The sequence below is a fragment of the Rattus norvegicus genome, chromosome 3, assembly GCF_021556685.1.
Source record: "Rattus norvegicus strain SHRSP/BbbUtx chromosome 3, alternate assembly SHRSP_T2T, whole genome shotgun sequence".
Lineage (NCBI taxonomy): Eukaryota > Metazoa > Chordata > Mammalia > Rodentia > Muridae > Rattus > Rattus norvegicus.
Window position 1 is genome coordinate 116,284,356 of NC_141536.1, and position 14,871 is coordinate 116,299,226.

General features: G+C 45.4%; 1 protein-coding gene across 1 annotated transcript in view; it reads left to right on the forward strand.

Annotated features, from left to right (window-relative positions):
* The window catches only part of LOC134486440 (uncharacterized), a 213,532-nt gene that overhangs the window by 4,687 nt on the left and 193,974 nt on the right, over positions 1-14,871 (forward strand). The window contains exon 2 of the mRNA XM_087654953.1: positions 9,992-10,076. Coding sequence (XP_087511079.1) covers positions 9,992-10,076 — 85 coding nt within the window. The remainder of the gene's footprint in view (positions 1-9,991; positions 10,077-14,871) is intronic.

Sequence of the window (14,871 nt, forward strand, 5' to 3'; positions counted from 1 at the left end):
AAACAAACAAGTGCTCACTCCTGGGTCTCCTGTTTGTGGTAATCAAGGATACCACTCTCCCTGACTGTCCTCACCCACACACTATGGTTGTCTTATAAACCCAAGGACCTGTGGTTCCTCAGTGTCCTCTATATCATTTAGGAAGGAGGGCTAGGCCTTTGCAGCCTTGTATTCCTGGACCTCATTCACATGGTCTTTAGTCAAATCCCTTCTTTAAATGCCTTTCTCTGTGTTTTCCTCTGGCAGAGCAGAGATGACTACTTAATAAAGCTGTTTGTTCAGGGGCCCCTCCTTCGCAGGCTCTGCACACCCAGCGTGCAAGTCAGCTCACGCCAGGGCAAGTTTTCCAGCTGCCTGTCTGTGCCACAGTGCCCTTCAGGTCACAGGATGTGCCTGGGTGTATTGGATCTCTGGTCAGTGACAGGCTTCAGTGGGAATTCCTACCTCTTGTGCGGAAGGAAGTCGGGCGGAGCAGTCGGTCACCTGCACTTGTGAACCCCACAGTCTGAACAGACTTTCCATTTCTAAGGTTTGAGGAAGAGAGAAGAGCAGAGGAGGAAGGGGAAGGAAATAAGGCAAGAGTGTGTCTCTTCCCAGAGAAACTTACATTGTTTGTTCTGCTCCAATCCCCAACGGGCATACACACACACCTTTCTCATCTGCTAATCCTCGGAATGTGGTCACACTTTAATTTTCTGATCAATAATTGATGCTATTATTATAATACACAAATATACTCAGATCTGACTTACTTAGTCTAGTAAGCACTCTTTCTGTCCACTTACTCATTTTGTCTTTCCATAGAAACTGTCTTCTTTCTCATTTTCTTAGTTTTCTATGTATCAGGAGAGTGGTGTATAATTTCTGTTGGCAGGGCTGTTAAGAGAAGCCCTGTTGTTATAGGCCTGTAATCCAGATAGTCAGGAGGCTGAGACAGTAGGATTGCTTATTCATGGGCTGCCTGGACAGCCCAGTGACATCCTGTCTCAGAAAACAAAAGAGAACTGAGGCTGTAGCTCAGAGGCAGCAGGCTTGCCTAGCGTAAGCAGGGCTCTAGTTCAATTCCAGTAAAGCACACACACACACACACACACACACACACACACACACACACACACACACACACACACAGACATGCACACAGACGCAGACACAAACATACACAAAGAGAGCAGAGAGAGACAGACAGAGAGACAGACAGAGAGACAGGGAGGGAGGGAGGGAGGGAGGGAGGGAGGGAGGGAGGGAGGTGGGGAGAGTCAGAGAGGAGACAGATGTAATTATAAAGGATCTTCTAACCAAATACACGGAAATAAAAGATCCTAAAATTTCAGCTTGATTATCTTTGCAGAAGATTCATCCAGGAGCATCATTAACTACATTACAAACTTGCCAGCACTTATTTAAATCTACCCTTTGATTTGGATAGGTTAGGCAGCTTGTTTCTACCTCACAGGGGCACCCTTAGAGCTCTGCAGTCTGTATCAGGTTGGGTTGTTACTTGGTGCTGTTCCCAGCTTTTCCTTTCCTCTCTATAGCATCAGTTCCCCTCACTTCTCTCTTGTCTTGATCTTGTTTCCCACTTGGGAGAAGGTATGTCGGTAGTAGACATGTCTTTAGAAATTTTCCTGGTTGGCAATATCTTCATTCTGACATTTGCTTGATAGTACATCTGGGTATATAATTCTAGGGTAGAGTTGGTACTGCTTCCTGACTCGGCAAGCACAGCTCCAGTTCCTTCTAGCTTCTGATACTGCTATGAAGACGCTGTACTCCATTCGAATGTCTAGTTCTTTTCATCTGAGTTTGGAATGCCATGTGACTACTGTCTTCCTAGTCTCGGTATTCTGATATTTTATGATGTAGGTACATTTTTATTCACTCTGTGAGGTATTTAATAGGCCATTGAATCTGAAAACCTGTGTTCTTTAAGTTAAAAACTATTATTTCTTATCGTTTTTTTCTTACTTTTAAAAATTATGCATGCATTGTATGTATACATGCTCCTGTGTGTGTGTGTGTGTGTGTGTGTGTGTGTGTATGCATGCTCCTGTGTGTGTGTGTGTGTGTGTGTGTGTGTGTGTGTGTGTGTGTGTTGCAAAGGACAGCTTTGGTCGTCATCCTCAGGAATGCTCCCCACTTCCTTTGAGACGAGGTCATTTATCAGCTGTGTCATTATGGATTAGTCTAGCTGACTCCTGAGTTCCAGGAATCCTTCTCTCTCTTCTTCTGTGCTGGATCACAAACATGGCCACTTTGCTTGGCATTTTTATGTGAGCTCTGGGGATTGAACCCAGGTCCCTGAGCTTTGCAAGGCGAGTACTTTACCAACTGAGCCATCCATTCCAGCCCTATCTGTAATCTTCTTATCTAGTCTAGCTTTCAAGTCTTTATCTTTTCTCTGCTCTCTGGGAGGTTCACTTAGCCATCATCTTTCAGCTCTTTAATTGTTCTCCTTTCTCTGACATTTTAATATGTTCTGTTGCTCGAATATTCCACCTGCTTAACATCATAGTATTTTATTATTGACTCACAGTTTTACTGTCCTTTTTTAGCATAACGCATTATGTTATATACTGAGATACTTACCAACTTAGCATATATTCATAATATTTTTAAACTTAAAAGTTGGAGATAGGGTCTTTCTGTGGCTGCTCAGACTAGTCTTCATCTCGAAGAAGCCCTCTGCCTCAGCCCTCCGAGCGCCGAGAACCATGGCAGCACAGCACTGTGGTTGTGTCTGACTCACGCCAGGTTCTTTGGTTTTCAAGGTTTTCTCTTCGTATGACCTTTTCTTTCTCTCTGCATTGGTTTATTTGTCGTTCTTCTTGTGAGGAATCTGCACGTTTTAATAATCTTACATTTTTAGAATGGGTGTCTATTGAGTGGGCTGGAATATCTGAGTACATGGTGAGGCTTCGAGGATGCAAAGGTCACTGGTTTCTATCTTATCAGGGCTGTTGTGTGGAGGGGGTCCTGGCCATCATGTAGGGAGCATGGCGGCAGGCAGGCAGGCACGGAGCAGGAGCAGCAGCTGAGGGCTCATATCAATCCGTAAGCACAAGGCAGAGAGAAGGAGAGTTGGAATGATGTGAGTCTTCTAGAACCGTGGGGACACACCTCCTCTTAATGTCACATCTTAGTGTCACATGTCTTAATCTTTTCAAACAGTTCCACTAACTGGGGACCACAAGTCAAATATATAGGCTTATGGGGCAGAGAGCAGCCTGCATTAGGTATGGGGAGAAGCTCAGGAGCTGTCTTGTGTTCGAGACCCTCTTCTTATCTTACCTGACATCCTCCAGTACAAAGCCACTTCATTTTCCAGGTTTTTCAGTTTTTGGTAAGAGTTGTTCTGGGAATCTAATCATTCATTTTCCCTGATTATTTCATTTTAATTTGTCTACTGTATGTTAAATTATTATTATCCTGTTCTCTAAAATTACAGAACCAACTAGCAGCCTGCATTTTATGTGTATTTATGTATGTGTGTGTGTCCCCACACATATGTTTACGAAGGCCAAGGGAGGCATCGGGTGCCTTCCTCCATTATTTTTTGGACAGGTCTCTCACAGAACCTGTGTCAGCTAGGCTGGTTGACCAGACAGTTCTTAGGACTCACTCATCTCTGATTCCCAGGGATAGGCCATCCTTCTCCATGCCAAGCTCTTTACATGGCTCCTGGGGATTTGAACTGAGGTTTCTTGCCTTCGCAGCAATCACTCTTACCTACTCAAGCTATTTCTGCAGCCCCCACCCCCACACCACACCAGCGTTTTAAACTATAGCTTTCTTGTATTAACTTCTTCTTTGGTGTTTCCATATATGTATCTAATAGGTTCTGCTCACACGCATTCCCCACCGTCTCTTCTGCTCTCTCAAAGCCCCACTCCCAACCCACCCCCGTTCCCTCCACACTTTCATGTCTTATATGGTTTTGCTTTGTGACCCACTGGATTTAACCAGAGCTGCCTATGTGGCCATGGGTGTGGAACTATGACAGGAGGCATGAGTTACTCACTGGTGGCCACATCATTGAAGTCAATGACTTCCTCTTCCTCACAGTTCTGGATAGTCAATAGCTCTCCTGGACAGGGCTGGGCCTCATGAGCCCCTGACATATCTGTGACTGAATGCTTATAGGCTCAGTGTACAGATCGTATGCAGGCAACCACAGCTACTGATTGATGAGACTGACCCATTTAAGGCTATGTGCTCAGTGGCCATTTGGTCTTAGCATCCTGACTAGCCCTGAGTCTCTGCTTTAACAACTCTTAAATGGCAGCTTTGTCAAGGTAAAACTGGCAGGTGACAAACTGCTCCTGGCTAAATTATCCAGTTTGTGTGTTTTAATATATGCCTATCAAACAGTCACCACCACCGAGGACATACACAGCTCCTCTTAGGCCTCTCTAGAGCCTGTTCCCTTCTCTCTTTCACCCGGAACAAACCCAGATCTGTTTTGGTCCCTATAGGTTACTTCATGTTTTCTATATTTATATGAATGGAATCCTACATGATTCACTCTTCTGTGGGGGTGGGGAGTCTATGGTTCTTAATCACCATACAAACAGTCTTACTTATTGACCAACTCGTTCCCAAAGGTACAAGGTTCTGACTGGTTCTTTTCCTTTCTCCTGCCCACTTAGGTTTAGCCTCCGCGTGCCCAGTTGCTTTCCATTTTCAAAACCAGTTCATGTATATTTGTTGTTCAATTTTTTTATTACTTTTTTTCTTTAGCGTGTGTGCGTGCGTGCGTGCGTGCGTGCGTGCGTGCGTGTGTGTGTGTGTGTGTGTGTCTGTGCCAGTCATGCATGTGGAAGTTAGAAGACGACAATTTACAGAGTTGATTTCTCTTCCTTCTACCATTTGGGTCCTGGGACTCAAGCTCAGGGCCTGTGTGCTGGGCAATCTCACTGACCCCCAAATTAAATAGGTTTCAGCTTAAAAATCTACCATGTAAATCAGTTCTATCTTCCCATCATGTGGGACATCAAGCTCAGGACCTTGTCCTTGACAATAAACACATCTCACTGCCCCTCAAACAACACTTGTTTGTGTGTTGGTTTGTTTGATTGTTAGCGGAACCCCTGTGTGAAGCCGGGGGCTCCTGGGTTGCTGTTGTCAGGGTGAAGTCAGTGAAATGAACTGCCTGGCGGATCTAAAGAATTCACATTCCCACTCCCTGCTCCCTGCTCTTTCCCTGCTCCCTTTTCTTGCAAATTTTTCTCTGTTCCCAGCATCCTGGGGATGCTGTTTATGTTTTTAAAAAGAAAGCAGTGTGAAGCACAATGAAACCCTTTGATGTTCTTTTAATGGAGTTTGGGGGAAGGTGCATTAGCTGCACAAATACGTATTTATACCATTATTCTGAAATTTGGAAGTGTGTTTAACAGGAGGTTCTGCAGAAGATTAAGGTCCCCTTAGGTCTGAAAGTCCAATTATGGGAGGTAAAAGAGCAGTTTACGTTTTATCCTTCACTTGGCTATGATTAACAAGTAGCACTGGGACCCATTCCCCACTTTCTCCTTCCCTTCTCCTTCCCTCCCTCTCCCTTCCTGCCCTCTCCCTTCCCCACTCCCTCCCTCCCCATACTCCCACCCTCTCTCCTCTTCCCTTCCCCTTCCCTCCCTCCCCCTTCCCTCCCTCCCTCCCTCCCCACACTCCCTTCCTCCTTCTCCCTTCCTCTCTCCCCCTCCCTCCCTCCCTCTCCCTCCCTCCCTCCCTCCCTCCCTCCCTCCCTCCCTCCCTCCCTCCCTCCCTCCCCTCTTTTCCCTCTCTAACTGCTGTACCTGCCATGGAAAAGTCTTAAGAGGGGACTGTGGCAGCTCGAGCATGAACACTATATTTTGTGAAGATAAAGGAAACTGGGCAGCTCAGGTAAGGATGAAGGCCAGCAGTGATCTCTCTGGTGCCAGTTAGAGACAGGCCTTCCCGGCGGGGAGAGGGAGCAGAAGTGGAAGGGAGGCAGAGACAAACTGCCGAGTATGGCGATTCCAGAGTCGGGACAAGCTCAGTTACAGGGAAGCCTCAAGTCCAGAAAAAGTCCAAATCTTTTTCCCTCACGGAAAAAGGCGCAGTGGAGGTTCAGTGGCCAGGATGTGCCTGGGGTGTTTGGGAACCAGGCTCAGGTGGAGACTACCAACTTCTCCTCACCCAGCCTTTTCATTCCTGATCTTTGAAAATGGAGGACAAAGATCCCTGAAAATGCAGAGCAGGTAGAAGGCCAAGCTTGGGTGGTGCTGTACTCCAGTGGTCCCCGGAGCCACTGCCTAGCTTCTCTCCGAGCCTCTGTTGAGGCTACTCCAAAGGCAGGGGGCTCTTAGCTCTGCTGGATGGCATCAACAGAAGGAACCTTAAAATAGCGTCTACTGTCTCTTTCGATGAATGTTTAGAGGTCACTATTTCCTTTTGCAGAGGAAGTTTTACAAACATTCCACTTCCAGCCTTAAAAATAGCAAAGTGCCAAGGCATCGAAAACTCTCTATGCCGGGGAATTCCCAAGGAAGTAGGAGCCGAGTTTTGTGGGCACGAAGGCAGTCCAGAGCGATTACTCAGTAGCAGTTTGTAGTAACAGCAGCAGAAACCAGAATTTCCACGCACGTCTGCCAGCTGAGTATCTAATGATTTCAATGGATAAGGGAAAAAAAATAGCTGTGGGTAAAAGAGTTCAGCCACAGGTCTCCGCCCATCATTGTGCGGAAGCCTGTTTCTCTTGAGGTGTCCTTGGAACTACCTGTGGGAAAAGGGAGTGAGTGGGTCTGCTTTGTACCATTGTCACGACAAATAGAGATGACCACCAAGAGTGCAGACATTCCAAAGACTCATAGTCCCATACTGCAGCTCCTAAGGAGTGGGCGAGGAATGTAGGCAGTGCAGGGGAGACCTACTGCTTACTTTGTGGGGATGGCCAGTCACTGGATAGAGGTCAGTTTGTGAATAACGCATCTGTTCATGAGACCAGGGGAGTTGTATGTTCATTCCCGATGTTACTGTTAATCTGTCCATGTAAATAGTCCCTACATGAGGTGCAAGGCCAAGGACTCTCTGTTGAATGGAAGCCCCTCAACCAGCCTGGATTTATCCTGGCATTTTGGGGGATGGGGTAACTAGTATATTATTTCCACACACTGTTTTTAAAACATAGTTTTTCTTACCCAAGAGATGTACAGTTAGCCTGGGACCAGAGGAATCAGTCTCCCAAGAAAAGGAGGGCAAAGGTCAGGGCCCAGAGGATTTCCATATTCCTGGGGTAAAAGGAGATAGTTAGCCAAGAGGTAGACGTTGTATTGTAAGCTCTCTCTGGGTCTCAATTCCTCATCCAAGGATGTCACCACATATTTGTGGGGCATTTATTATGCTTTTCTCCTAGGTACCGTGACCAGATGCTGGACTGAAAAATCAAACTCATCCCTATATTGTTTTGAGGATAACACATGCTTTATGCAAAAAGTACAGACTAGAACTTTTGTTGCGTCTAGGCCATATTTGGTCAGTGGTCTGGGACATTGTTGTGGACACTTCTTGCCACTTAAATAACCAAGGAGACAAAAGCATATTGTAAGGAGAGGAATGAAGGGCAGTCCTGGCTTCCTCTAGGGAAGGACTGGATGACCAGATAAGAGGGACAGACAGAGGCAGTGTGGCCAGAGCGCCCATGCCTTTGCAAGTTAGATGCCAAACAAGACAGTAGTGGCTGGTGTTCTCTCTCTCTCTCTCTCTCTCTCTCTCTCTCTCTCTCTCTCTCTCTCTCTCTCTTTCTCTCTCCTCACTCTTTCTGTTTTCCTTCCTTCCTTCCTTCCTTCCTCTCTCTGTCTCTCTTTCTTTCTTTCTTTCTTTCTTTCTTTCTTTCTTTCTTTCTTTCTTTCTTTCTTTCTTTCTAAATATACTTAGAAGTCTCCTTAAACCTGTAAATTTTGCAAGTGGGAAAAGTACAAGAAGTCAGGAGCAGTCGCTGGTCAATGGGAAAGTCTGGGTCAAGGCTGGGATTCCCAGTGAAGTGGACCATTAGTGGACTTACCTTTGAACCTCAAGACATAAATACTGGTGGATCTCACCTGTGAGCTAGTCTACAGTGGTTAAAGCTAGTGATATAGTCTAGTAGTCAGGGACAGAGGCTAAGTCAGTGTGTGTGTGTGTGTGTGTGTGTGTGTGTGTGTGTGTGTGTGTGTACAACACACACATCCAATGTGTATGCATGCACATGGGTGTGCATGTGGAGGGCAGAGTTTGATGTTGGGATTTTCATTATCACTTTGTACTTTATCTTTCAAGACCCAGTCTCTACCTGAACCCAGAACTTACTGTGTGGCTAGCTCAGCTGATCAGTGAGCTCTGGGGATCCATTTTTCTGTCTCCCCAACTTCTGCTTTAGGGGAACAGACTTGCACCACCATACTGGACTTTTTTGCAGTTCCTGGGAATCTGAATTCAGGTCCTCATACTGGCACAGTAGGCACTTAACTGATAAGCCATCTCCCCAACCCTTGAGTGGGTGTTTTGAGGGTTGAGTTTTATCTTTGTTTTGATTATAACAAACCATTGGTCTTTTCTCTGCCTCTGTTTTTATTTTCTTCTCGGAAGGAAGAGAATGGTACATCTGTTGTTGTGAAGTCTTGTTATAGGAGGAGCGAGGTGACCCACAGCTGAGTCTCTGAACCGTGCGTGGTGTTATAGGTTTCCCAAACATCTGGCACAGCTGGCATTATCCCTGCCCTCCCCCCTCCCCCCTGGTATGTGCTTGTTGATCTCAACATGTCTGGTGGTAGAAACTCTTCTTGTTTGGAGGTCCTAACCTATGCTCCTACCTTTTCTAGGAAAACTGAAACTTCCTCTTGTTCTCTCCTTTCCTCAAATCAGAGTTTCTTTCTTCTTGTAGTTAAGGGACTGTATCCTCACACTTTTCCTGATGGCCTCCCCTGCCTGAGCTATGAACACCTCTGGGATGTGGGTTTCTCTCCAGACTTGCTAGGTTCTCTCTGCCTTACTCCAGGGTCTCTGCCTTGACTCTGGAATTTCTTGAACGTGAACTCAGGGCCAAGATCATACATGCTGTCGCCACCTTTCTTCTGCACATGGCTTGGGTCTTGGGTTTCCAGAACCTATGGCAGCTTCTCACTGTGTAGCACAGATGCTGAGCAGCCCCTGTGGCTGTGCTGTTGGGAACTCCCAAGAGCTGCCTCATTTTCATATCCCAACCCTCCCTCTGGTTTGTGTAATCTCTTTCTGCTCTCTAGAGACGAGGATGCCCAAGTCCCCTATATGAAATGGTACAGTGTTTGCCTGGAGCCCAGGACATCCTCCCACCAACTTTAAGCCCATTCTGGATGACGTAGTGCCTACAACAATGTAAGAGCTATGTGAGGAGCTGTTAGGGTGGACCATTAGGCACAAATAAGAAGAAAGAAAAACCTGCGTTTGTTCAAAAGAGAGGCAATTTTTTTCCTTATGCAAATTTGACCCACATTGATTGAAAACATATAGGGAAGGCTAGCAGACTATACCTGTATATATACTTATGCACATCATATATGTAATTATTTACATCTATATGTAGTTTCATGTATAAATATATGGATATTTCACATACAAATATATAGAATTGCATATATGTATTATATATGATATAGACAGTCATCAGTATTGAATACAATTATGTGTATAAGCTGTACTTTTACTATTATCAAACACTCTAAAAAGAATACTTGCTTATGATGTAAGATATTCTCCTTCAAAGCATTTTTAACAGCTGCCCATGAGGTACTAAATATTAATTGTTTCATGCTTTATTTATTTTTTCTTTACTGCTTTGAATAACAATTCAATAAACACTGATAAAACACATAAGAGTCATTGTACACAATTGATTGTTAGTTAATAGATTTTAAAAACATTTCCCATAAGAGGGATTTGGGTCAAAGCAGAAGCATTTTGAATATTTCAGTGTCTATTGCTATATTAAATTCTTCTCTTTGTGACTTATTGTGCGCAGCATGACTCAGAGTTTGCTGGAGGAGGCGGCGTGGTTCTCCCCTTGCCTTCCCAGACCTCCTTGGGTGAGGTCAGAGTCAGGCCAGGTAAGATGGGGCGCTGCCCCAGCAGGCCCTGCTCCCTGTACTTCCTTTTCTTTGCTTGAGCCTTGTTATCTCTGTCCAGTTTTGGCTCTAGCAGCCCTGGCACGTGGGAGGAGGTGGGGCTGGAAGAAGGGAGACAGAGTTTCTGGGGTCCAGGAACAAGTTATATAATCTGGTCTACAGAAAGCCAAGAGATTTTAGTTTTAAAAGGGAAGAAGAAAAAAAAAGATACTGAAATTGTCAAAGTACAGTATTACTGCTTAAGAACTATAACTTTCTTACTAATAGATAGTAGACCTGTGCCAAAGACGTATTCAACTAATTAATGGCAGAGCCAGCATATGGGATTTATGTCTTCACAGAGAGATGCTGGCTCAGATATTCATGGCACCAGCAGAATAACAAAGGCTGGAAGAAAGTTGTAAGGTTAGATACAAAACAGGACTGTAGGGTGTTGGGGCACACGCCTGTAATCCTAGAACTTGGGAGTTAGATACAGAAGGGTCAGGAGTTCAAGGCCAGCCCGGGATACCTAAGACCCTGTCTCAAAAAAGTAAACCTACAGCAAGCATCCAACCAACCAGAGAAATGGGCTTTCCCTTTTCACTGGACTGGAATAATTGGTTACACTGGACAAAAGTCCCCCGCCACTCCTCAGTCTCTTTGCAAGGTGACCTCAGACTGCAGAGTCTGGATCTGAATCAGTAGCCAGTAATCACATAGGCACTACCGTCTGGAGGTGTCAGCGAAGGATCATGGGTTCGTCAGGCCTCCTGTGAGCACGCATATTTGTCGGGTGTTGTCTACATCTGTCTTGGTGCTCCAAGGTACTGCTAAGAGACTGACAGAGAACTGCAGGCTTCAGGCCTGAAGGATTATGTCTCATCTTTTACCGACAAAGGCGCTCTGTGGGCCTCCCCGACCTAGACCGAGTGGGTGCTCTAGACAGAGGCTACTTAGATTCGCTTACTCCTTTTCTAAATTCCGATCTCAAAATTTTTATAATGTGTATGATGTGTATGATATGGATATATAATTTTTTTCTTTACGATAGGGTGTAGATTTCACTAGACTGGCCTTGAACTCGAGGCAATCCTCCTGCCAAAGCCTCACATGTTGGTATTAATTACAGTCACGTGCTATCACGCTTTTTCTTAATACAGTGCTTTTGTCTCTTTCCTCCTGCCCCTTCTGTCTGAGGTCTCCTTGCTTTACTGTCTAGCATGTCAAGTCTCACGAGAGTCAGGGGTCTAGAGAATTGGGTATGGATCGTTATGTTTGGAAGAAAAGGATGGGGGTAGAGATGTGTGCACGAGGTAGAGGATGGTGCTTGGGTTAAGTACATACCCCATATGGTTCTCCGAAGCAAGAACACCTAAATTATTATTGAAATGACATGTTTTAAATTGCTGGAGTGTATATGTGTATGTGTGTGTGTGTGTGTGTGTTTATGTGTCTATGTGTGTCTGTGTGTGTCTATGTGTGTATATATGTGTGTGTGTTTGTGTGTGTGTCTGTGTGTGTGCATGTGTGTCTGTGTGTGCATGTGTGTTTATGTGTATGTGTCTGTGTGTGTGTGTGCGTGCGTGCACGTGTGTGTGCATGCGTGCACGTGTGTGTGCATGCGTGCACGTGTGTGTGCATGCGTGCATGTGTGTGCGCGTGCGTGCATGTGTGTGTGCATGCATGAGGGAGTGTGCACTCCCAGGGGCATGCGCTGTGTCACTGATGCGTGGGTGGAGTTTTTAGAGGGGGTCTCATTTCTGATGCTAAGCAGCACAGTGGGGATGATATGGGACCCTGGGGACCAGGCAGCCTGTATGCTGTGTGGCGAGGGATGGCAGAGCTTTGTGACACTGAACACTGTGCCTTCTGACTTGCAATGCTGCAAGGGAACACTGGCTTCCTCCGGTGTCTGGCTGGTTTTCCAAACCAAGGCATTTGCAGTTACTTGAAACTCAACGCATATCATCAAATTTATTGTAATTATAGATGGAGGCACCTATACTTTCTTGGCATTTTAGAATTGACTTATAAATCTTGTATTTATAAAACCATTTTCTTTTGTATAGCAAAGAGGAAAAACCCTTTCTTTTTAAAGTCGACACTCAGTTATGTCATTGTTTGCTGTCTTGACTCACTCCTGAATATTTAATTCTATTTTCTAACATACTTGAGTGCACCCCCACCTGTCTCCTGTCTCTTTCTCTCTATGTAGTTTAGGGTGGTCCAGATCTCAGAGTAATCCTGAGCTTTCTGAGTGCTCACTTGACAAGACCTGAAGTTGGGGTTCTTGACACCCTTGCAAAGATGTCAGGATGTCATGTTGTCAGGATAAGTCAATGTGAAACAAGGTTGCAGTTCATTAAGAAAGGTTGTAACATAGATTTCAGCATGGCTATTATTGGGGAGAGGCACTGAAGAAAACAGCAAAATGACCACGATGCCCTTGCCAGTCAGCACGCTGGGAGCTATCTCATTCAGGACAAACGGGATGGAGCTGCCAGGCACTACTGTCCCGGCAACTACCATCCAATCTGCATCTACCATAGTCAGCACCACCTCCCTTCATCGTCTCCCCTGCACGTCTCTTCTGAAATTGACTTTTTTTCTCTCCCACATTCCTGACTTCCCCCTCCTAATTACATGATTCATCTTCATTTATTAATGGGCCACAACAAATCCATTTTAAGTATTAAAAAAACTCTTATTGGATCCCACAATGTTGTTCACCTACTGTCTGCCCCTGCCTCACTTTCCATCACCCTCTGAATGTATTTTCAACTTACAAAAAATTACTCAAAGGTGTCTCTTTTGAAAGAACATCTTGCTGTGTAGCCCAGAGTAGCCCCAAAGTCCCATTTTTCTGCTAAGCCTTTCCACCATGCTACCGTTCTTTTCTTTTTTTTTTCCGGAGCTGGGGACCGAACCCAGGGCCTTGCGCTTGCTAGGCAAGCGCTCTACCACTGAGCTAAATCCCCAACCCCTGTGCCTTTCATTCCTTTCTTAGCCCATTCCAATTAGGTTGTTTTGTCCTCAAGTTCTTCCTCGCTTTTGTTTTAGGACTTTCAGTGAATGAAAAAACTAAAAGGAAAAGGAAAGGAACACCTTGGCTCCAGGACATGAGTCTTTTAGGTGGGAAGGAGAACACTATATAGAAACAATACAATTTTTGTAGATCTAAACATGATGGCCTCAAAGGGAAAGAAAGGTTTCCCCTAATGCCTGAAAAGGAACACATGCATGCGCTCTAGAGAGAGAGAGAGAGACAGAGAGAGAGAGAGAGACAGAGAGAGAGACAGAGAGACAGAGACAGAGAGATATGGAGAGATAGGGAGAGGGAGACAGAGACAGATGCAGAGAGATATAGAGAGACAGAGAGAGACAGAGTGAGAGAAGCATAGAGGGAGACATAGAGAGGGAGAGAGAGACAGACAGAGAGACAGAGAGAGGGACGGGGAGACACAGAGAGAGACACACGTAAAGACAGAAAGAGACAGAGAGAGAGACAAACAGAGAGACAGAGACAGACAAAGAGACAGAGAGAGACCGAGAGAGGGAGAGAAAGAGAGAGATGCTCCACAATCAGAGGGATAGAAGGATGGGCCACAGGAACCTCTGTAACTCTCAAAATCAATCTGTGAGCCCCACCTGCCCAGGAACCAGTTAATTTCCTGGAATCCTGGGAATTGTAGTCTTGGGAAATAATAAAACCTCACAGGAAAGTACAGTGGTCCATTAGTTTGTCCTTATAAGTCCTCGCAGCATGTGGCTTGATGACACTCCAGTAGGGAAATTCTGGCTGAATGTTCCCAACCAAAGTCCATCTCTTGGTCAGTATTTGATATTTAATAAATTCTTGCTTTAAATTTGGTCCAAAATGGTTTTTCTGGTGAATCATAGGATTAACACCTCTACAAAGACCACCATTAGAACACCACCCCCAAGAGTCTCTCTAGCCAGATCCCCCTAACAAAGAAAAGGTTTGACTTTTTATAGTTCTTTTAGGGGTAATGGGAGTTTTACATCTGTACTGCAGTGTACATTACAAAGAATGTAGACGAGTAGGATAGTACACATCGAGAGCTGTCAAGTCACGGCACAGACTATTTCTCCCTCCCTGAGGGAGGGAGGCACAGCCTGACTCAGACAACAGGGTCTGTCTTAATGGTGCAGGTCTGAGTTCTAGCAAGACTCCTTGGTTTTTCTGTGTTCTGCTGGTGCCAAACCCACATCCAGTCCCGGGCTTTTCCACTGGAGGTTCCTCTTCTTGGCATGTTGTTTCCCTGGTTCTTTGCATGATAGGTACTTTTATGCAAATGCTACCACCCATTTGCAAGAACCCAGTAATTCTCTGTCATGTTCCTATGCTTGCTTATTTTTCTATCATTGGGAAGGAACTAAACCACAGAGGGTTAGAGCTGATGACCAGACATTGGTCCACCCCCACATTATGACAGAGGGGGAAATGAGGTCAGAGGGAAGGTGGGCCAGGCTTCCATGCTGGCGTCTTTTCTATTAGTTGGCACAGGCTGCAGTCACAGCCCTGACATCCACTGTGATCACTCTTGGTTGTCATCCAAGTCAGCAAACACACCCTCAGGGTAGAGTCAGGGTTCGATCTTCATTCCCTGTGGTGAGCTTACTCTTCCCCTACCAAAGAAGCAGAATTGCCGGCTTCTTGCTAATCCTGGGATAGGAAGCTCCAGTGCCCTAGGCTATCAGAACTCCTGGGGCTATCAAAGCATCCAGAGGCCAGGAAAGGATTAACACACTTCTGAGCCAAGATGGCCTCCTT